The sequence below is a fragment of the Crinia signifera genome, chromosome 9 (genome assembly GCF_055691185.1).
Source record: "Crinia signifera chromosome 9, ASM5569118v1, whole genome shotgun sequence".
Taxonomy (NCBI): Eukaryota; Metazoa; Chordata; class Amphibia; order Anura; family Myobatrachidae; genus Crinia; species Crinia signifera.
This window is the reverse complement of record NC_139225.1, coordinates 107,301,698-107,321,217: the sequence shown is the minus strand read 5'-3', so window position 1 is coordinate 107,321,217 and position 19,520 is coordinate 107,301,698. Positions and strand designations below refer to the sequence as shown.

Here is a 19,520-nt window from a genome sequence, read left to right as displayed (position 1 = left end):
CCAAGAGTATTGCAACATTTATAGAGACCTTTTATAAAGCGTTTTACCAGCTAGTCTGTTTAAAGCGGAGAGGAACTGAACAGAAGTGAAATGATCCAAGATCGCCAGGATGTAAGTGCTACGGTAATGCGGGATAATGCATATGTGGGAACCTACACTCAATAGCCTTGAGTTGGCTATTACAGAATAAATCAATCATTCAATCACTCCTAATCAAATGAAGTTCTTCAGATGTAGTCCGGATCCATCGCGTCCATACTCCTCGAAAATAACTTTAATATAAAACTTACTGCAGAAATTATAGAACTTTTTTTTTACAAATGTGTGTTAATGGCATTTGTTTTAGGTTTATTATTTATTCATCTGGGCTGTCATACTGCGGAGCTATTACACCAGTCAATATGCTCTCTGACTTTATACTTTTAAGATCTGAGGTTTTGCTACCTGCAGCTGACTTGGTGGATACAATCGCATGGAAATCAGAACTTCTTCAGAGATTCACAGGGGAGGGGCATGGACAACTCTGTTGTACATTATGCCGTGTTCACACTGCGAGTGTGAACAACAAGGCTTGGACTGCGACAGCCGACCCCGTTCTCACTGCTAAGGCAAATTCCCAGGTGAAGCAGTTCTACCCGGTAATTTGCCTTTTAACATGGGGGTACTTGTGGACAATCACGGCTCCCACGATGTGCATCGTATAGCAAAAAAATCGCATCGCATGCGATCGCATGCGTTTTTTAACAGAAAAGCATCCAAAAGCATTGAAATTAGTATCAAACATGTTCAATGGCCCCCAAATGTCATTTTTGAGGCTGTACCACCCCCACTATCAAGGCGAACCCGAAGCGTGGCGAGAGCAGCGAGTCCGCGACGGTACGCGTCCTACGACCTTTTCATACCCCCACTATCCACATCGGCGTGGAGTTGAGAATAGAAAGTGTGGCGAGCGCAGCGAGCCCCGCGAGGGGACACGGATACCTTCACAGGTATACGCGTCCCCTCGCGGGCTTCACAGGTGTCCGCTCGCCACGCTTCGGGCTCAGTGGCTCGCTGCGCTCGCCACACTTTCTATTCTCACCTCCACGCCGACGTGGATAGTAGGGGTATGAAAAGGTCGTAGGATGCGTACCGCTGCGCTCGCCACGCTTCGGGTTCGCGTTGATAGTGGGGGTGGTACAGCCTCAAAAATGACATTTGGGGGCCATTGAACATGTTTGATACTAATTTCAATGCATTTGGATGCTTTTCTGTTAAAAAAACGCATGCGATCGCATGCGATTTTGTAAAAAAAATTGGTTAAAAACTGCAAAAATCGCATCTAATCACATGCCACTATATATGGCATGTGATGGTATGCGATGGGAGCCGTGATACTCCACAAGTAACAACATGGTTTTTTTTTTGCAGTGTGAACGAGTCAACCCGTGTCTGCATGACAGTGACAACCAGCAACTAGACTCTAGACTGGGCAATGGCTGAAGATCAGGAGAGCTGCACACAACAGAAAGTAACATGCTGTATAGTTAAGTAAACAGCAGACATAGGGATATCTTAATAAAATAAAATTCAGAATATTATTATATAATATAGTAACACATTTCAGCTGCAACATAAGTGTTGTCACTGCATAATATTAAATATTTGTATAACCAGAAAAAAAAAATTCTATTTATCTTGCACTGCTGTGAAATAAAATATGATTTATAACATTTACGTCTGCATGCAGGTTTTCTAATCTATTGTTCTTCTTATCGAAAGTCCTGAGCCTGTTAATTTCCTGATGGCAGGCCAAGACCTGGAAGCACATCCCGAAGAATAAACAAACCTACCCCACAACGGAACCTCTCCTTGTTGGCATGATGTGACGTAAAAAATGACTGGACAAAAAGTTACTGAGCTTTCCCCTACTTAGAAGAGTTGATTTGCTATGTAATGACTCCAAACACACCAGACCTGCTACTCAAGTGCAATGCTTTACTTTTGTTATTTCAGAACGTTGACTGTTTCTTCATCAACGGAGAAAATAAAATTAAGTGTAATCTGCATTTATGTTACACAACGGCCTACATACGGTATCGCTATGGCATCAGATTCAGAGTATATTCATAAAAGTAGAACATGGATGGTGTAGTGTTAGCATTACTGCCTCACAGTGCTGAGGTCATGAGTTCAATTTCCACCATGGCCCTAACTGTGTGGAGTATGTATATTCTCCCTGTACTTGCGTGGGTTTACTACGGGTACTCCGGTTTCCTCCCACAATCCAAAAATCTACTGTTGCAGTAGGTTAATTGGCTCCCAACAAAATGAACCCCAGCTGGAATGTATGTGCGTGTATATATGGTAGGGAATATAGATTGTAAACTCCACTCCATTTACAGCAATGGGGGAGCAAATGGAGGTCGGGTGGGGGGCGTGCACAGCCTCCGCTGCTGTCTGCTGTACTGTGGAAGCAGGGAGGAGGTGAGTGGATGCCTGTTCGCTATATAAGAAACTGTTAATAAACAAATAAATAATAATGCTATTCAAACTGCAAAAATGACACAATGTCTCAATATGGACCAGACTTGCTAATTATCAAAACCAGAAATGCCTTTGTATGCTGCTTCCTCTGGCTGCTCCCAACTTCTATCTGATTTCTGTCACAACTCAGGGAGGGTGTGGATCATTAGGTCACCAGCATGTCAGTTGACATGCAGGAAGGTCGACATGGGTTAGGACAACAGTGTCATTAGGTCGACAGGGTCAAAAGGTCGACTTTTTTTTTTTTTTTTTAAGTTTGTCAGCCACCTGTGTGTGGAATCGACACTGCTTGCAAATCAGAATTAGGCCCTTATTAGAGGAGGAGGGGAGGGGCTAGCAAACAGGGACCCTGATTCTGTACCAGCGGCAGTAATATACAGCATGCTCAACATTGAGTTTATAATGCTACATTTGCGGTTAGAAACAAAGAAGCACAGAACATAGCTGTGGAACGCAACTATCTGGAAAGTTGTGACAATGGAGGTCACTCTGGTTGACACGGAAAGCTGCAAAATTCACAGCTTTGTGTGTCGTTTTAATGCTGCCCGTATGAATGCCCCCCCCCCCCGCGCATGCCAAAGATCCCCACACGCATGTGAATGGAAGTTTAGCATAAATATCCATTTACAGCCTTACGTGCGGGGACATGATCATACGATGGTCGCCGACCATCAAATGATTTGCAGGCAGGGGCTTGCATATGCAAGACACTTCTCTGGTGTCTTATATTTGCAGGTGCCCTGTCCAGAAAGTGGACGGGCAGCTGACATCCGCTACCTGCCCCCCACACCCGCGTCACAGGCGCATTTACATGGGAATGCCCAGCGTTTTTATGGGGATGCCCATGAAACGCTGGGCATTCCCATGAGTGCAGCCCCTCGCCCCCTCTGCTAGGTGCAAACGGGATGACAAACAAGCAGTTTGGCGCGCCCACTTCCACCGTCGATCCCCTGCGCGAACACGCAGTGGAGCATGCAGACTACAGTGAGGGCCAATGGGGGGAAAAGCCTGGCAAATCTACATTTAAGTTATTAAAGAAATTAATTTAGCAGCAATAACCGAAAAAAACGTCCAGAACATCAGCATCTCGTAGCCACCAACATTGCACACACCGATATGCAGGAAAAGAGTGAGAGGCTGGGAAACAGATGACGTGGTGCAAGCTAAAACCATTTCAATCAATGAGATGCTGAAGGGGAATGGCAGAAAATACAATTAGCCAAAGACTGCAATCTGAGAGTGTGTGACGGCATAATAGTAGTGTGTGTGTGATTTCACAAGATCAATTGGCTCCATTGAGAACGATAGCGCTTCTGCATATAGTCCCTAATATAAAATGACTGTAGAAACAATAAGACATGTCTGGGTATGCACAACACGTGGGTGTGAAAGGAGTAATCAAAAAAAAACCACCCAGTCTGTCTGTATATAGAGATCTCATATTCACTGTGCTGTCCTGCTGCCAAGGTTGGAACTTAGGAAGTCTCCAACTCCAGGCAGCCGTTGGAGAAGGCAGAACTTCAGATCACATATGTGCTTAACCTCCCCCATAATCATTGTCCCACAGACATGAAACATCTAAAAATGTGTAAAGACAGCCTGAAATTATTGTGGTGGTGCCAAGGAATGTCACCATCCCAAGGATAAGGTTGTTTAGAATACCTACTGGAATGCCAGCTCAGTTCAGCTGCTGGTCCCAGGGAGTTTACTGTTCATTACTGTTACCATTGTTGGTCATCCTTTGGGGATCCGCTGTCTACTTGGTGACAGCATCAAATGTGGAGCTAGCTATCCTGGCCGTATATGTAGCAGCTAGCATGAAACTGAAGAAAACCCCTGGAATACATACAGTTATTCCACTGACGGAGAACCACAAAAAGACCGGCACAGCACAAAAGTAAAAACCTTATCTAGAAGCAGCAGATTAACTGCACGTTTTTTATCACAAGCAGCAAAGTATGGTTGCGAGCAGCAGTCCTATTTGCTGCTTATTCAGGCATATTTATCTACTGTTATATACATAATGGATTTGTGTCACATCATGATACCCCTCAATGAAAGCGCAGCATAATATCGCAGCACTGTACAATAAAACAAAAAAAGTCATAGTAAAACTACAGTCAAAACCTAATGAAATCATATAAAGCCCCCACCCACTGCTGCGGTTTGTCCACATTTCATCCGATTCCGAGCTTTCGGAACGAGGAATTGGATGAAAAGTGTCCATATCACATATCAATTTCCTCTGGCTCCGAGACGCAGACTATCATGGCTGCCACGAATATTTAATCACATTCTACAGCCATGACTGGGATTGCATAGAATGCATCGGATACAAAGGGACCCCAGTCGCCCGAGGCTGCTGGGTGAGTTGGCGAAGTGTCGCATGGGATACCTCGCACTAGTGGATAGTGAAATGAGTGTATTAAGAACACAAAGAAAATGTGGTTACAAGATTTAATATGACAAACAATTTTCATTTAATAGAAATGGTAAAAGAAAAAGGACATAAGGAAACAGAAGAATTACAGTCACGTTTGTCTAATCTGCCATTGTATGAAAGCTATAACACCTGGGCAATCCATTTTTAGAAGTCTGAACCCCCTAAATCAAAATAAATCATTACTTTTAAACTGTATTTCTTCCTGAAATTCCTCTTTGCTCATTGCAAGAGTGCTGATATGTCTTATTAACAATGATTATGGTTATTAACACATATTAGTACACCTTTTGCAATGTGGCCCAAAGAGAGAATAAATTAACAATTATTCTCTCTATGGGCCTTATTCAACATGGAACGCTAATCTGAAAAGTCGCAGCTGACTGCAAGTAGAAAGCCAAAACCCATCACTATGCACTGTAGATCCATATGCAAATTCCAAAATATTGAAGATATTGAGATCGGCTGTAAATGGTCAGGGTCGACGTCACAGCCACCGTTGAGGCAGTACGGACAGTGTAATGGTAAGCATTACTGCCTCACAGCGCTGAGGTCATGGGTTCGATTCCCACCATGGCCCTAACTCTACAGAGTTTGTATATTCTCCCCGTACTTGCGTGGGTTTCCTCCGGGTACTCCAGTTTCCTCCCACAATCCAAAAATATACTGGTAGGCTAATTGGCTTCCAAAAAAAAATTAACCCTACAATGTCAATGTCTGTGTGTGCGTGTACATGTGGTAGGGAATATAGATTGTAAGCTCCACTGGGGCAGGGACTGATGTGAATGTTCAACTATTCTCTGTAAAGTGCTGCGGAATATGTGTGCACTATATAAGAAACTGTTAATAAATCCCCCTTCAAGGATGTCATCATCATGAGTCGCTGCCCCTGACGGCGAATTTAAACCCCTGCCATAAGGAGGGCTCCTGGGGACACAGAAGCTGCCCCCCCCCCTGGAGAGCTGGCAGGGGACGCGGTTAGGGAGCCACTGCACTGGTCACACTTGTGCATTGTGCATATGTAATGAGCGAGACCAGTGTAAAGTGAATATTAACTATGCTTTTAATAATTAAGAATGCTGGCATATATCTGTCCGGTCCAGAGGCTGACAAATGGATCCCTCAAGTTACCCCAGTGGTCCAGGTATTACAAATAACAAAGCTTTGGCAGAAGAGACTTAACCACTTGAGTGTCCGGACACCCTTCCCCCCCAGTGGCCGCTCCGCTCTCCTCCCCTCCCGTCCCATCCATCAAGCTCACCACAGCACCAGCGATTGTACGCCGGAGCTCCCCTGCCCCCGTCGCTATTAGTTCTAGTAAATAGCAGGCGGCAAGCTTGGGGATTTTCGGCACGGCTCAGAGGGACTCGGGATTTCAGGAGTCCGAGTCCTCCCAAGCTGTCCCGAACATCCCCAAGCATGCCACCTATTATGATCGGCGGCTGGGGCAGTGGCAGGGCACAGGAGCTCCAGTGTACGGCACCAGAGCAGAGATGAGGGGGGGGGGGCGTGGAGGTTTGTCCCTGGTAGGTTTGTCCTGCCCCAGCAAAACCCACCACTCAAGGGGTTAATTAGCACCTTAATCAATTTAACGTACCCATCTGTGCTCAGACATAAATATCCTAAAAACCTGGACTATTAGGGTGCCTTGAGGACCACGTTTGGAAGTATCTGGTCCAGTCTACATCAGTGGTTCCCAACCCTGGTCCTCAAGTACCCCCAACAGTGCATGTTTTGCAGGTCTCCACACAGAATCACAAGTGCTATAATTAGCTCCACCTGTGGATCTTTTCAAATGTGCCTGAATAATGAGTGCACCTGCCGGGTGATCTGGAAAACGTGCGCTGTTGGGGGAACTTGAGGACCAGGGTTGGGAACCACTGGTCTACATTGTACTGTGCCCTTGGCTATTTTGAATCCGGACCATTGAACTGGTGACGGGATTCAATATGTGTCTCACTCTCTCTCCTTGAGTCCAGGTATCAGGGATCTTGTGGTACTTTCTATATTTTTCTTATTTGTCTTTGCTCGCTAGACCCTTTAGCTCCAATATTTATTGAGCACTCTATGCGTCCGTTACCACCCTACACCACTTTTTCCTGTTGTCAGCCATCTTTTCACTCACCCTGTTACTAGGAGCCACATTTCCCTCACAAGTATTAACGGTTATACTACCTTCTGATATGAAGACCAACCACTCAACCCGCGAGGCTGCATATTGGCCCTCATTCTAGTTCACTCGCAGAGGCAAATTCCTTCTCAAATAGGCAGAACCATGTGCACTCGAGGGAATGCAGATGTAACATGTGCAGAGAGAATTAGATTTGGGTGACGTATTTTGTTTCTGTGCAAGGAAAATACTGGCTGCTTTATTCTTACACTGCAATATAGATCTCACTTTGAAGTGAAACCCCACCCAAATCTAACTCTCTCTGCACAAGTTATTTAATGTCATAATTGTATTATTTTAATACTTCTAAATTGAGAATTATATCAATTAAATAATTTAAAGATCAATACAGTGCGCTCTCACTTCTGTTTTGGTTATTTCTTTGTCAGTAATTGATTTATTGGGAGCAGCATATTAATTGATGCTGTGGTAATTTGAACAATTTATAACTTAACATTTTAATAGTATTTTCATTGCGCCTAATATACTTTTTTAGGATTGAATACTGATGGCCAATATTTTCGCCCAGTGAAGTAGAATCCGGAATTGAATACCCTCCTTAATCTACTTCTTTATTTTATTATCGTCTCTGGTGTGTGGCCTATTCTATTGATCTTGTCCCTTTTTTGGCTCTTGCTTTTCTTCTACTGCATTTCAGCAATATGTATTTCATTCCACCGTTTCGCCACCTTATGTCTATTCTCCCATAGCCACACAACTTTTCCGCCCTTCAGCCATTTTGTGCTCGCTCTCCTCACATTAGTGTCCATTAAGTGCATCTTCCATTATTACCTCCTTATATTCAAGTATCTTAATTATGTAACTTTCCTCCATTACTACTCTACCGCTTTCCTGTCCCTCCTGATCATTCGCTCATGAGGTGCTGTGCATCAGTCTGTAAGATACACCGCGTCAGAAGAGGAGCCAGCAGGTCTTCCAGACGTTTCTATTTGGCTGCTATTGGCTCTTGCTTTTCACATCACATTACTGCTCCCTTCATCTAATTTTGCCATTTCTGTCAGCATCCAATATACATTAACCAGCCAAACATATATTGTCTAAGCAACATTTCAATCATTAGCTTTTCTCTATGTCAGGGCCGTCTTAACATTAGGAAGGGCCCCTGGGCAACCTAGTTCACTGGACCCCCCCCCCCCCCCCCAAATTAGTTTGCCCAGGAGCCCACAGTCACCTCCCCAACCCTCACCTCTCTGGCTCCGTGCGGCAGCCAGTCAGCTTCCGGCGGCCGGGGATCCGATCATCTTCGCTGGGGGATCCGGGCAGCGGGATCAGGGCAGCGGCGGTAGCTAGGAGCCTGCCCTGAAGTGGCAAAGCGCTATTAACTGGCGGGGCGGGAAGCGCTGTTGCATTTGAAAAGACTGGCCAGACGCTGATTGGCTGAATTCAGCCAATCAGCGTTCGGCCAGTCTTTTCAAATGCAGCAGCGCTTCCCGCCCCACCGGCAAATAGCGCTAATGGGAAAGATGGTGGCCGGGTGGCGGGGATCCGACCATCCTCGCTGGGGAAGGGGATCAGGGCGGCGGTGGCGGTAGCTAGGAGCCCGAAGCGGCGAAGCACTATTTGTCGGCGGGGGCGGGAAGCGCTGTTGAATTTGAAAAGACTGGCCGGATGCTGATTGGCTGAATTCAGCCAATCAGCATTCAGCCAGTCATTTTAAATGCAGCAGCGCTTCTCGCCCCCCCTGCCGGCAAATAGCGCTTCGCCGCTTCGGGCTCCTAGCTACCGCCACCGATGCCCTGATCCCCCTGCCGGATCACCCAGTGAGGGTGATCAGAACCCCGGCACACGGACCCCCGAAATTAAATTCACTGCTAGCTAGGAGGTGAAGCGCTATTTGCCGGCGGGGTGGGAAGCGCTGTTGCCTTTTCAAAGACTGGCCGGATGCTGATTTTCTGAATTCAGCCAATCAGCGTCCGGCCAGTCTATTCAAATGCAACAGTGCTTCCCGCCCCGCCGGCAAATAGAGCTTCGCCGAATCAGGCTTCTAGCTACCGCCACCGCCCTGATCCCCCTGCCCGGATCCCCAGCGAGGGTGAGCGGATTCCCGGACCCCGGCCACCATCTTTCCCAGACAGCACTGCTCTATGTACAATAAAACAAAAATACAATTAAACCCTACACACACACTAAAGGATTATAGTGAAAGATAACGCTCAGAAAGGGCTTTCTGAGCGATATCGTTCACTATATCGGCTAGCGTGTACACTCAATATCATTAACAATGTGTGCTACCACACATCGTTAACGTTGATTGATGTCTGCTGAACATGCCCATCAATTTGGAGATATTGCATGTTTAGCAGGTCTTGGTGACATCACTGAACGATATCAGTGATTGATATCGTTCATGCACAGTATTGGCCACCAGCATCGGCCGGGTAGGCTAGTGTGTATGGGGCTTTAGCCCAACATATCAGAACAAACTTGTGGGAACCACTGCACTTATACTGTTAATTATTTTCCTCTACATCAGACAGTTAGGCCCTATCTTATTCATAAAGTACAGTAGATTGGTTTGGTGGCAGCACCGTGCACTGCAAACAATGCATCAAAACTATGTGCTCTACACGCAGCCATACAAGGTGAGTGGAAACAGGTTACCTCATGTTACACCCTATGCAGAAGCCTATCAAACAGTAACTTCTAATTCAGCTGCATTGTAATCCATTTGTAAACACTAGAAATAAGATAAACCACATCAGCCTAAAAGGTCATTTTAGAAGTTACAGTATGGACATTTGCTTCATATAGAGTGTGCCAATCCAATCCTTAGGCATACTTTTCCTTTAACCAACAACTACTGATCAAAAGCAAACATTGTAAACTGAATAAAAGCGCATGCAGTATAAAATTGGAAATATAACACTTATGCCCCTTTCATAAAAAAGGGTATTTTGCTGATTTTTAACCGTTTTAAGATGGTAATATGTGCGGTCTGAAAGGTGCAGTGATTTTACCGTTTCCCAAAAAAAAAACGGTTTTTGGAAACGGTAAAAAAGCAGGGTCCTACCGGTTTCAGACACGTTTTTTTTGCCGTCTGAAACGGTATTTAGGACCCAGCCAATAGTGGTCCGCTCTGTGCACATCTAATGACCCAGTGCAGTGAATATTTAATGAGCGGGTGTGGACCCGCTCATTAAATATGCACTGCTGTCATTATATGTGCAGGACCCCCCCCAGGCATTTCAAAACCCCACCCCACCAACCCCCACCCCTGCTGTCTCCTTGCTCCATTAACCCCAAAGCGTTTACTCTGTGGTAAATTCAGATCCTCTGGCTTAGGCTAAATTGGTAATTAGTAATAAATGGAACATTACTTTCTTCCCCTTTTACCCTGTAAGCCTGTGCTGCTTTCACACCGCAAACCTGCTTTAGACCAGGTATTTACATGCGATGTGAAAGGGGTTAAATTTGCTCTGACCAGTTTAAAAAAAAACTTTTTAAAAACCTGGTCTAAGCAGGTTTTGCGGTGTGAAACCAACATTACATTCTGTATAGCTCTTTTTGTTTTAAAATAATGATCCCAGATTGCCCAAGATTTGCAGTCTGTCTATCAGAATATGGTTTACTAGAATAAATAATAACTTTAGTTTGTTCCTGCAAGATTTGCAACACAAGGGTGTGACCCAGTAAATATTTTAAGAACAAAGTCTGAACAAACCTCAACAGACTTAAGAATTGATACCACACTAACTATATTATAGAATTTGGTGCTCCCCAGCATAACAATCGAACCGTTTATATAACCATTATTATTATCATCATCCTCAATAACTTATATGGCAGCGGCATATTCTGTTTTGCTTCCCAATTGTGAACAAAACATTAATAGAACAGTCATAAAACAAGACAAAGCAAGAGATAGACAAAGCTTGGGGAAAAGGTGGGGAACCTTTTTTGTGCCAAGGGCCATTTGTATGGGGAAAAAATCCTTTGGGGGCCATATTTAAAAAATTCTCTCACAAATTGTCCTGTTGTAGCTGTCCCACGCTCTGGCGGTTGCCACTGAATAGTACCGACAGTCTCCGGCTGTTGTTGATTAGGAGGAATTTCGCGAGAACTACTGACCTCTCATGAGAATTCCCCTTTATTGGACACCCGGCAAAGCCGCCGGGCAGGTGGGTGGGCCACTCAGACCGGCTATGGAGGCCACATACGGCCCCCGGGCCTGAGGTTCCCCACCCCTGCTTTATGAGGACCCTGCTCCAAAGCTTACAATACACAGCAAGAATTTCAAAAGCGCTTTGCCTTAGTATGGTTTACAGGACTATTACACAAAACTAGACATTTATTTCAACGCCTCTGGCCCTAATTACCTGCTTGTTCAATGAGGGTTTATAGATGACGTCACCATCCGTTTGTTAGAACTATGCATCAAGCCCAAACAAAGGCAGAGGCCTAAAGAGTTTCCAGTCTGACAGCTACAGGATTTCCATAGCAAAATGGGAGGGGGGAACATTTTTTGGGTATGATGGCTATCTAGTTTCTAAAGTGAGAGATGAGCTTATTTACAAGGTGCAATTAAAATAAAATTGTTACAATGCACCTACCAATATTGGGGTGAGTTTATCCTAGCAATTCACCAAAAAACAGTGAGACAAGCTCACAGATTGGGGCGTATTCAATTGGTGCTCAATTTTGGCAGAAAAGATGCCCCAAAAAAATAATAATAATAATATAGAGCAGCTAGTTTAACTGCTAAGAGACACCTCCACTTTATCTCTTCTTTATAATTGTACCTAACCCTCAAAAACAGGTGATTTGTGGGAAATTGCTACATATATACAATGATTAATGTGCCCCTATATCTGAGACTTCTCTCACAATGCTTTAACTTCACAAATAACCATACTGAAATACAATGGGTGGTTGCAATTCCCATACTTATTTTCAAGTCATAACAAGGATTTGGCCTGAAGACATCTGTGTATGGGGAAGAAAAACTTACTATTCCACATTGCTGGCTTACTAGCGGACAGGTGAAGCGGCACGTTTGAACAGGCAGCTAATGAACAGTTTGTATGAGCCGTCTTCCTCTGAAAAAGGAGTAATTCTCCAAAACCAAGATGGGTAAATAACAGGCAGAATAACAATGGTAAGTGAAAACATTGTTACTAAATTCCTTTACAACAGAAAAAAAATATTGTAATCAAAGTATCACACTTACCACGTGATATAATTAATCATGGAAGCCACTGGAAGGGATTCTGGTGGCTTTGTGCTTAAGCTAACAGTAAGCTTCGGCAGCTCGCTTGTAAATAAAACTGAGCATTTTGTATTCGTTTAGTTGATGGAGAATTTGCCCAAAGCATATCAGATCTGTTGGCCAATTTACCAAGACATATACTGCAAACAGGGCCTCCGAGAGCTCACTTTGGCCCAGGTCCTGGGGAGTGTGGCTAAATATGGTGGTTGCCACACCGCCTTGAAAACATTTATTTTTGCAAAAATACTATGTAACTCCACCTGTTACTCGGCCTAATAAGGATGTATAGCAGAGCAGCAACATATAGGACAGGGATAAAGGGGATACTGCTGTTAGTAATACCCACTCCCCCATCTATGTGCCTCTGACTGCAAGAGGATTATCACACAGGTATAAAGCTATGGACAGCACTTTTCCAGCCAGAACTCATTTTCAAATTACGTGGCTAGTGCTTCCCCATATTTGGGTTTGACTTCAGAGGTTTCAGATATTGGATTTTTTTTTTTAAACCGTTTTGAAAAACAAAACCAAATGTGTTTAATACCATTGCACCCTTTAAATCCAGCATCCAAAACTGCACTGGCATTGAAAACTGCTGCATATTCAAAAACAACTTCCCTGCTTGCCTGCCTGCCTGCCTGCCTGCGATTAGCAGGAAGCGCTTCCAATGGAAGCCACCATCACCGCTAAACAGTCCCTGTGGGTGGTACACTCTGGGTATTTCAGTCCCGCAGCCCCTAGGTAAAATACACAACTGGATAACACCTATGTTTCCGAAACATATAAAAAGATATATAAACGTAGCTCAGCTCATTTTTTTTTTTATAAATGGAAGGTACTAGTTTTAATAATGCTATCCATTTAAGATTTACGTTCTTTTTAAACGCCTCCATTTTTACAAACTTATTGTTAATTTAAAAATAAGAAAACCACTTTTATTAATATTGCTATGTGTCAGTTCAGGAAGGGTAATGGAAAAGTGGAATAGCCTCCCATCAGAGGTGGTAGAGGCTAAGAGGGTATTACAATGGGCGATTTTAACCCAGTTTCTAAGCGATCTGTCCAGAGATCTGTCTCCGTGTGTATGCCCAATAGCGATGGCGATGCGTGGTCCTGTGCATCGACATTGGCCGCTAAGATCTTGACCACATGTAGTCAAAATTTAATCAGATCATGCTGAAGTCGCTCCCATGTGTACACACCTTTAGAGCGGGATGTATTAAAATACATCGCCGCCCTTCGCGGCTCCTCCGCCGCGATGTCACCGCATATGTACTAACATATGCGGCTGGCATCGCGATGCGGTGACGGAGGCCCCCTGCGATACCTGGAATGTGGTGTGCAGGGGGTCTCCGTCACCTCCCAGCCGTCTCCTGCATCCCTCATGCCGGGGACAGCTAAGCAAGCTGTCCCCGGCGCCTCCTCCTCCCCCCTGCAACCGGAAGGACGTCCGGCTGCATCACTAGGGGGAGGAGAAGTTTACCTTCCGGGGTCCAGGAGGACCCTTCAGGAAGGTAAGCCAGAGGGGGGGGTCGGCGAGGCGGCGGGTTTGCATCGGCGGGCGGCGAAAAGAAGCCCATAGGCTTCTATAGGGTATCGCTACCCAAAGGTGGCGATACCCTACACTGCGGTATCATTTTTGATACATTGGAAAATGAGGTAAAACCGGGGTTTTACCACATTTTCCATTTGATACATCTCGCCCTTAGACAGCAGAGCACTTCAAACATGAATAGGACAGACATAGGGACATTCTTACCAAGAAAAAAGCATCAGATAGGAATTTAGGTAAATATATGGTTAAAAAAGGGGGCAGGTAAGATGGGTCAAATGGTTCTGATCTGACAATTTCTATTTTCTATGTCATTAAAGAGACCCTTCACTAGAGATTTAGGTTTTGGAGATGCAGTGCTTTTTCAGACATGATTTCCTTCTCATTATTTCTAAAGAAGTATTTCAAAAGGTCTGACCACACTGGGTAGTATTCAATGCGGCCGGCGAGGGGGTTAAACAGCGAGGATTGCAGAAAACCAGCGATCCTCGCTGTTTAACCCCCTCGCGAGCCACTCGCCCTATTCAATGTTCTGGGGAAATCCTCGCTGTCACAGGACGGCGAGAATTCCCCAAAACAGCGAGACCCGCGGCTGCTGCAGAAAACTCGATGTTTTTAGCCGCAAGTCTCGCTGCTTCTGGAGCCGCATCCGCCAATTCCCCCTTGCTCAAAAAACGGAGTGAGGGGGAATTGGCTATGAGGGGGGTGCGTTGAATACTGACAGGGTGAGTGGTGACAGCGAGCAGAAAGTCCCGCTCGCCCACGGCATTGAATACACCCCACTATTGTATTCAATTTATAGCTACCATAAAACAAATGGTCACTTTAAATCTACTGTCTGTCTCACCAAAAAGACGCCAGGACCAGTAAATCAGATTCTATCAAATTTGGTCCTGAGTATAATATTCAAGAAGGAGAATAGACGCGAAAATCAGACCGATGTTTATGTCCAAAAAGAAAAAGAGTTCCGGAAAGATCTGCGCAGACCAAATTAAAGTGATCTAAAAATAATAATCGTTATATAGCAGTAGGACTCGTAAGCCCTGTACACACAGGGCGATATTAGCCAGAATTGCTGAGTGACAATATCCCACTGTTTTTCAGGATGATATCTCTAGGTGTGCGTTCCCGCAACCAGCCCTGTAATGGTCACTGGTTGCAGGAGCTTGACTTGTCAGTCAAAACTGAAAAGTCGCTGGAAAAAAGCGGTGTACTGATGCGATATGGTCGCTGAGGGATAAGAAGCAAATATCACTCAACCACCATAAGTGCTTACAAAATAAAGCTTCAAGAACGAACATTATTGAAAGGAGTGAGTCAACAGGGAAGTCTTGAGTTTATTTTTAAAGGATTCTAGCATGGAGGCCGCTCGGAACAGTGACTTGCACAGAGTATGAGCTGCAAAGCTGATGATTAACCCCCATATGAATTCTAGGTACTGCTATGTACAGAAAAGAAAAAAAAAAGAAAGTCCTGCAACCGCCATTAGTGAACATATTAATTATCTAATTTTAGGCTGGAATTCAAATTTGCCACAGTTAAAAAAAGGAAATAGCCTTGGGATTTAATGCCCCTGGCTATACACTTACAATCTTTTTTAGATATATTTGAGACACTGTATTATTCATAAACGGGCCGAGTATTAAATGAATTTAACAAAAGTCACATCCAAGGACAAGGAGTCCTACAGGAGCTCATCCCTGTGCCATGATAGAAGTGATCACTAGGATAACTTAGATCTGGGGGGTATGGGTCATCTGGTGACCACTGAAGCTTGACAGGACTTAAGGTCAAGATGGCTAAGGTCAACAAGTTGACATGGGACGCTGAAAAATTGCGCTGCATTCAATCGCACTATTATATTATCCCTCCATGCCCAGGCCTAGTGGATGGTAGGGAGTGAAATAGCGCCTGTCGGCACATGTCGTTATAAAAAAATTAAAGTGAAAACGTCATGTCAACCCTTTGACTGTCGACCTTCCCATTGCTGACCTAATGCTTGTGTCGATCTTTTGACTCTGTCGACCTAACGACCATATACCGATCTGGGAAAAAGCTGTGCTTGTATATTCTACAGCCACTACCAGAAAGTGACTCTGGATAAATGTTGCCAAAAATAGCCCACAGGATACGATGGGTGACGCCATCTTGAGATAGCGTCAGCTATGGGACAAGCTCTGGAATAAAGCATGAATGCAGCATTTTAGCTGGCCCAATAGAAACCGATGGAGGCTACTTTTGTGAATTCAAATCTCCAATATCTACTGTGGTCCCTTGTACATACAGGGCAAGATGTACTAAGCCTTGAAAAGTGATAAAATAAAGAGTGATAAACCTCGAACCAATCAGCTTCTACCTGTCATTTTTCAAACCCAGCCTGTCATATGGCAGGTAAGAGCTGATTGGCTGGTGGTTTATCACTCTCTTATTTATTTCTTTTCAAGCTTAGTACATCTTGCCCACAATGAGGGGATCATTAATATTAGTGGGTAACCATTAAGTCAGGTGTTTTCTAAGTGACTATGGGTGGATGTATGAAGCAGTGATAAGGGAGAAGTGATAAAGTGCCTGGTACTTTATCGCCAGCCAGTCAGCTCCTGGGCCAGATGCCCTAAGCTTCAAAAGTGATAACATGGAGAGTGATAAACAGCCAGCCAATCAGCTCCTGTCTGAAATTTTTCAAACACAGTCTGTGACATGGCTGGTAGGAGCTGATTAGCTGGCTGTTTATCACTCTCCATGTTATCACTTTTGAAGCTTCGTGCATCTGGCCCCCTGGCTGTTAAGTTACTGGGTGGGTTTAAATAGGCAAAGTTAGGAGCTGATTGGCCGGTGATAAAGTACCAGGAACTTTATGACTTTTCCTCCCTTATTACTGCTTCATACATCTACCCTTAATTGAGGACTATACTAGAGCAGAATGGTCGTGAATTTAATATAATGATTAATTGCTATACACTATCTCTCAAGCAGTTACATCTTGGGTGACAGCCATTAATAAATATAACATTGGCTAACGCTATCTGTTGTTTCAGTACTGTCCTAAATTTAACAAAGAATATACCACGTACCATCAAGTATTATGAAATATTATAAATATTGATGCTCCTATCACAAATGTACAAGTCAATTTTATACATTAGTATTTATGAAATACTTTGTTCTATATACTGCGCTTTGTCTGACAACACTGCCATGTGTTCACACACGTAAGGTCACTGAGAAATAGTATTAACACCTACTGAGCTAACTGAATAGGGGAAACAGCAACAACGATGGTGCCGCACTGATGTGCAGACAGACAAGGCATTAGATAGAATGTGTTAGCTGCTGTGAGTAAATAAGCAAACAAATCAAAATAGAGAATTACCTTGTCCTGAACCACTGATAAGGAGACATCAGAGCCATAAGCACAGCAGGGGTTGTTATTCTAGGCTACACATAATAACAATAAGATCCAAGCTTCACATGTAAATGACAGCTCTTAATAAAGGCACTACAGTGTCTCTACTGAAAGCATTGTGTGCTTCATAGAGACCCATGTTTGTCACCCAGGAAACCCAGCACTGCAATGCAATATACCGCTGGCACTGACACAGTAGCATGAACTATACCTACCCAGAACCAGAAGTACACACATAGCAGGCAGCACTGCACAATTATAGCAGGCAGCAGTACACAGTGCAGTACACTGATAGAAGGCAGCACTGCACAAGCACACTGATAGCAGACAGCACTTCAAAATGATCAAGCACACTGATAGCAGGCAGCACTGCACAGTACACTGACAGCAGGCAGTACAGTACAGTACACTGGAAAGCAGGCAGCACTGCACAGTACAGTATATTGATAGCAAGCAGAATAGCATAGTACACTGACAGCAGGCAGCACAGAACAGTACATTGATAGCAGGCAGAATAGCACAGAACACCGATAGCAGGCAGCATTGTACAGAACAGTACACTGATAGCAGGCAGAATAGCACAGAACACTGAAAGCAGGCAGCACTTAAAAATGATCAATAAAGATTTAATGAACCAGAAAGCGCACACATACTACCTACCCCCAGTGACTATATAGCATGCACTCCATGTGATGGAGACGGCTCCCAGCCCAGGCTGTATGTGCCTATGCCACTGAGACAATGGGGAATCCCTGGCTGCTGGCACATTGCATATTGGCACAAATCAGAGTGCAGGTAAGCCTGGCATGTAGTGAGGGCAGCGCTGGGGGATCGGGTACTCACCAGGCGGTTGCAGAGCCGGCGGAACATTGCGGTACAGCTGCGGCAGTCACATCACAGTCACCGTGTACACATCATAGGGGCACCACCGGGTGCAGACCCCCTGCACACATGTACTGTCACACTGAGCGTGGCACTGTGTGCGTGCGCTGCTGCCCCGCCACCCCCCAGTCACTGTTATGGGGTGTAAGCGCCGTGTATGTGTATGTGTGTGTGTGTGTGTGTGTGTGTGACACCCGGACTCTGCTGCTGCTGCCGGGAGGCGGAATGATGGGGTGTGTACACTGTGTAGCAGCAGCGTGTAATGTATGTAACACCCGGCTCCCGCCCCCTCACTATTATCTCTTCCTCTCCTATTCCGCCCCTCAGCAGCAGCAGCAGCGGGAGGAGGAAGAGGGCGCAACGGCAGCGCACGCACAAGCGGCCGGCACCTAGCCTACACAGCGGCTCCGGCTGCGGGGAAGCCCCTGCTGGTGGCTACACAGCGTTGGCCTTGCAGCAGTGCGGGGCAGCCTTGTGCCGGGGGCTCCGGCCGGGGCATGTGGTGGCAGCTCCGTCTCCGCCTCTGCGTGTGTGTGTGTAACCCCTCGGCACAGCCTTCTGCACCGGGGATCCTGGGACTTGTAGTATGCGCAGCTGGCACACAGTCAGGAAGTGTCGTCTGGCCGGAGCACACTGACTGCACGTATGCGGCGCCTAGGTGCTCTATGCTGCTGTGCAGTACTACTCACTGCGCTGTCACCACTGCACCGGGGACATGACAGCCTCCAACTGCTGCCCCCTTACAGCACTACTGCCCCCCCCCCCCCCCCCCCTGTGTCACATCTGCTGCAAACCGAGAGAGGCGGGTGTATGGGGCGGATAGGGACCGGGGAGAGACAAGGGGGTGTATGGGGCGCATAGGGACTGGGGAGAGACAAAGGGTTTATGGGGTAGATAGGCACTGGGTAAAGAGACACACCTGTTGTAGAAAAACACAGTGTATGGGGCGGATAGGGACCGGGGAGAGACAAGGGGGTGTATGGTGCGCAGATAGGCACTGGGGTGAAACGAGATGTATGGGGCAGATAGGCACAAAGTGACCATCAAGCAGTATGGTTCAAAATAAAGATAGAGACCGACTCATCGCACACAAAAACGAAGGTGTTATATTTTAGGAAGGCTGATTTTGTAGAGATGGGAAACTCTGTAAGGGATTCTTTGGCAGAGTGGAAGAACTTGGAAGGAGTGCAGGATAAGTGGGAAAAATTAAAAAGTGCAATTCTAAAAGCAACAGAACTTTGTGTCAAAAGAGTTAGGAAAAACACAAGAAAAAGAAAGCCATTGTGGTTTGCAAAAGAAGTAGCAAGTATTGTGAAAGCA

General features: G+C 45.3%; 1 protein-coding gene across 1 annotated transcript in view; it reads right to left on the bottom strand.

Moving 5' to 3' along the window:
• ATP11C (ATPase phospholipid transporting 11C (ATP11C blood group)) overlaps window positions 1-18,722 on the bottom strand; it is a 151,855-nt gene extending 133,133 nt beyond the window's left edge. The window contains exon 1 of the mRNA XM_083159462.1: window positions 18,162-18,722. Within this exon, the coding sequence (XP_083015588.1) occupies window positions 18,162-18,188 (27 nt within the window). The 5' untranslated portion in view covers window positions 18,189-18,722. The remainder of the gene's footprint in view (window positions 1-18,161) is intronic.
• Between the last annotated feature and the right edge of the window lie 798 nt (window positions 18,723-19,520).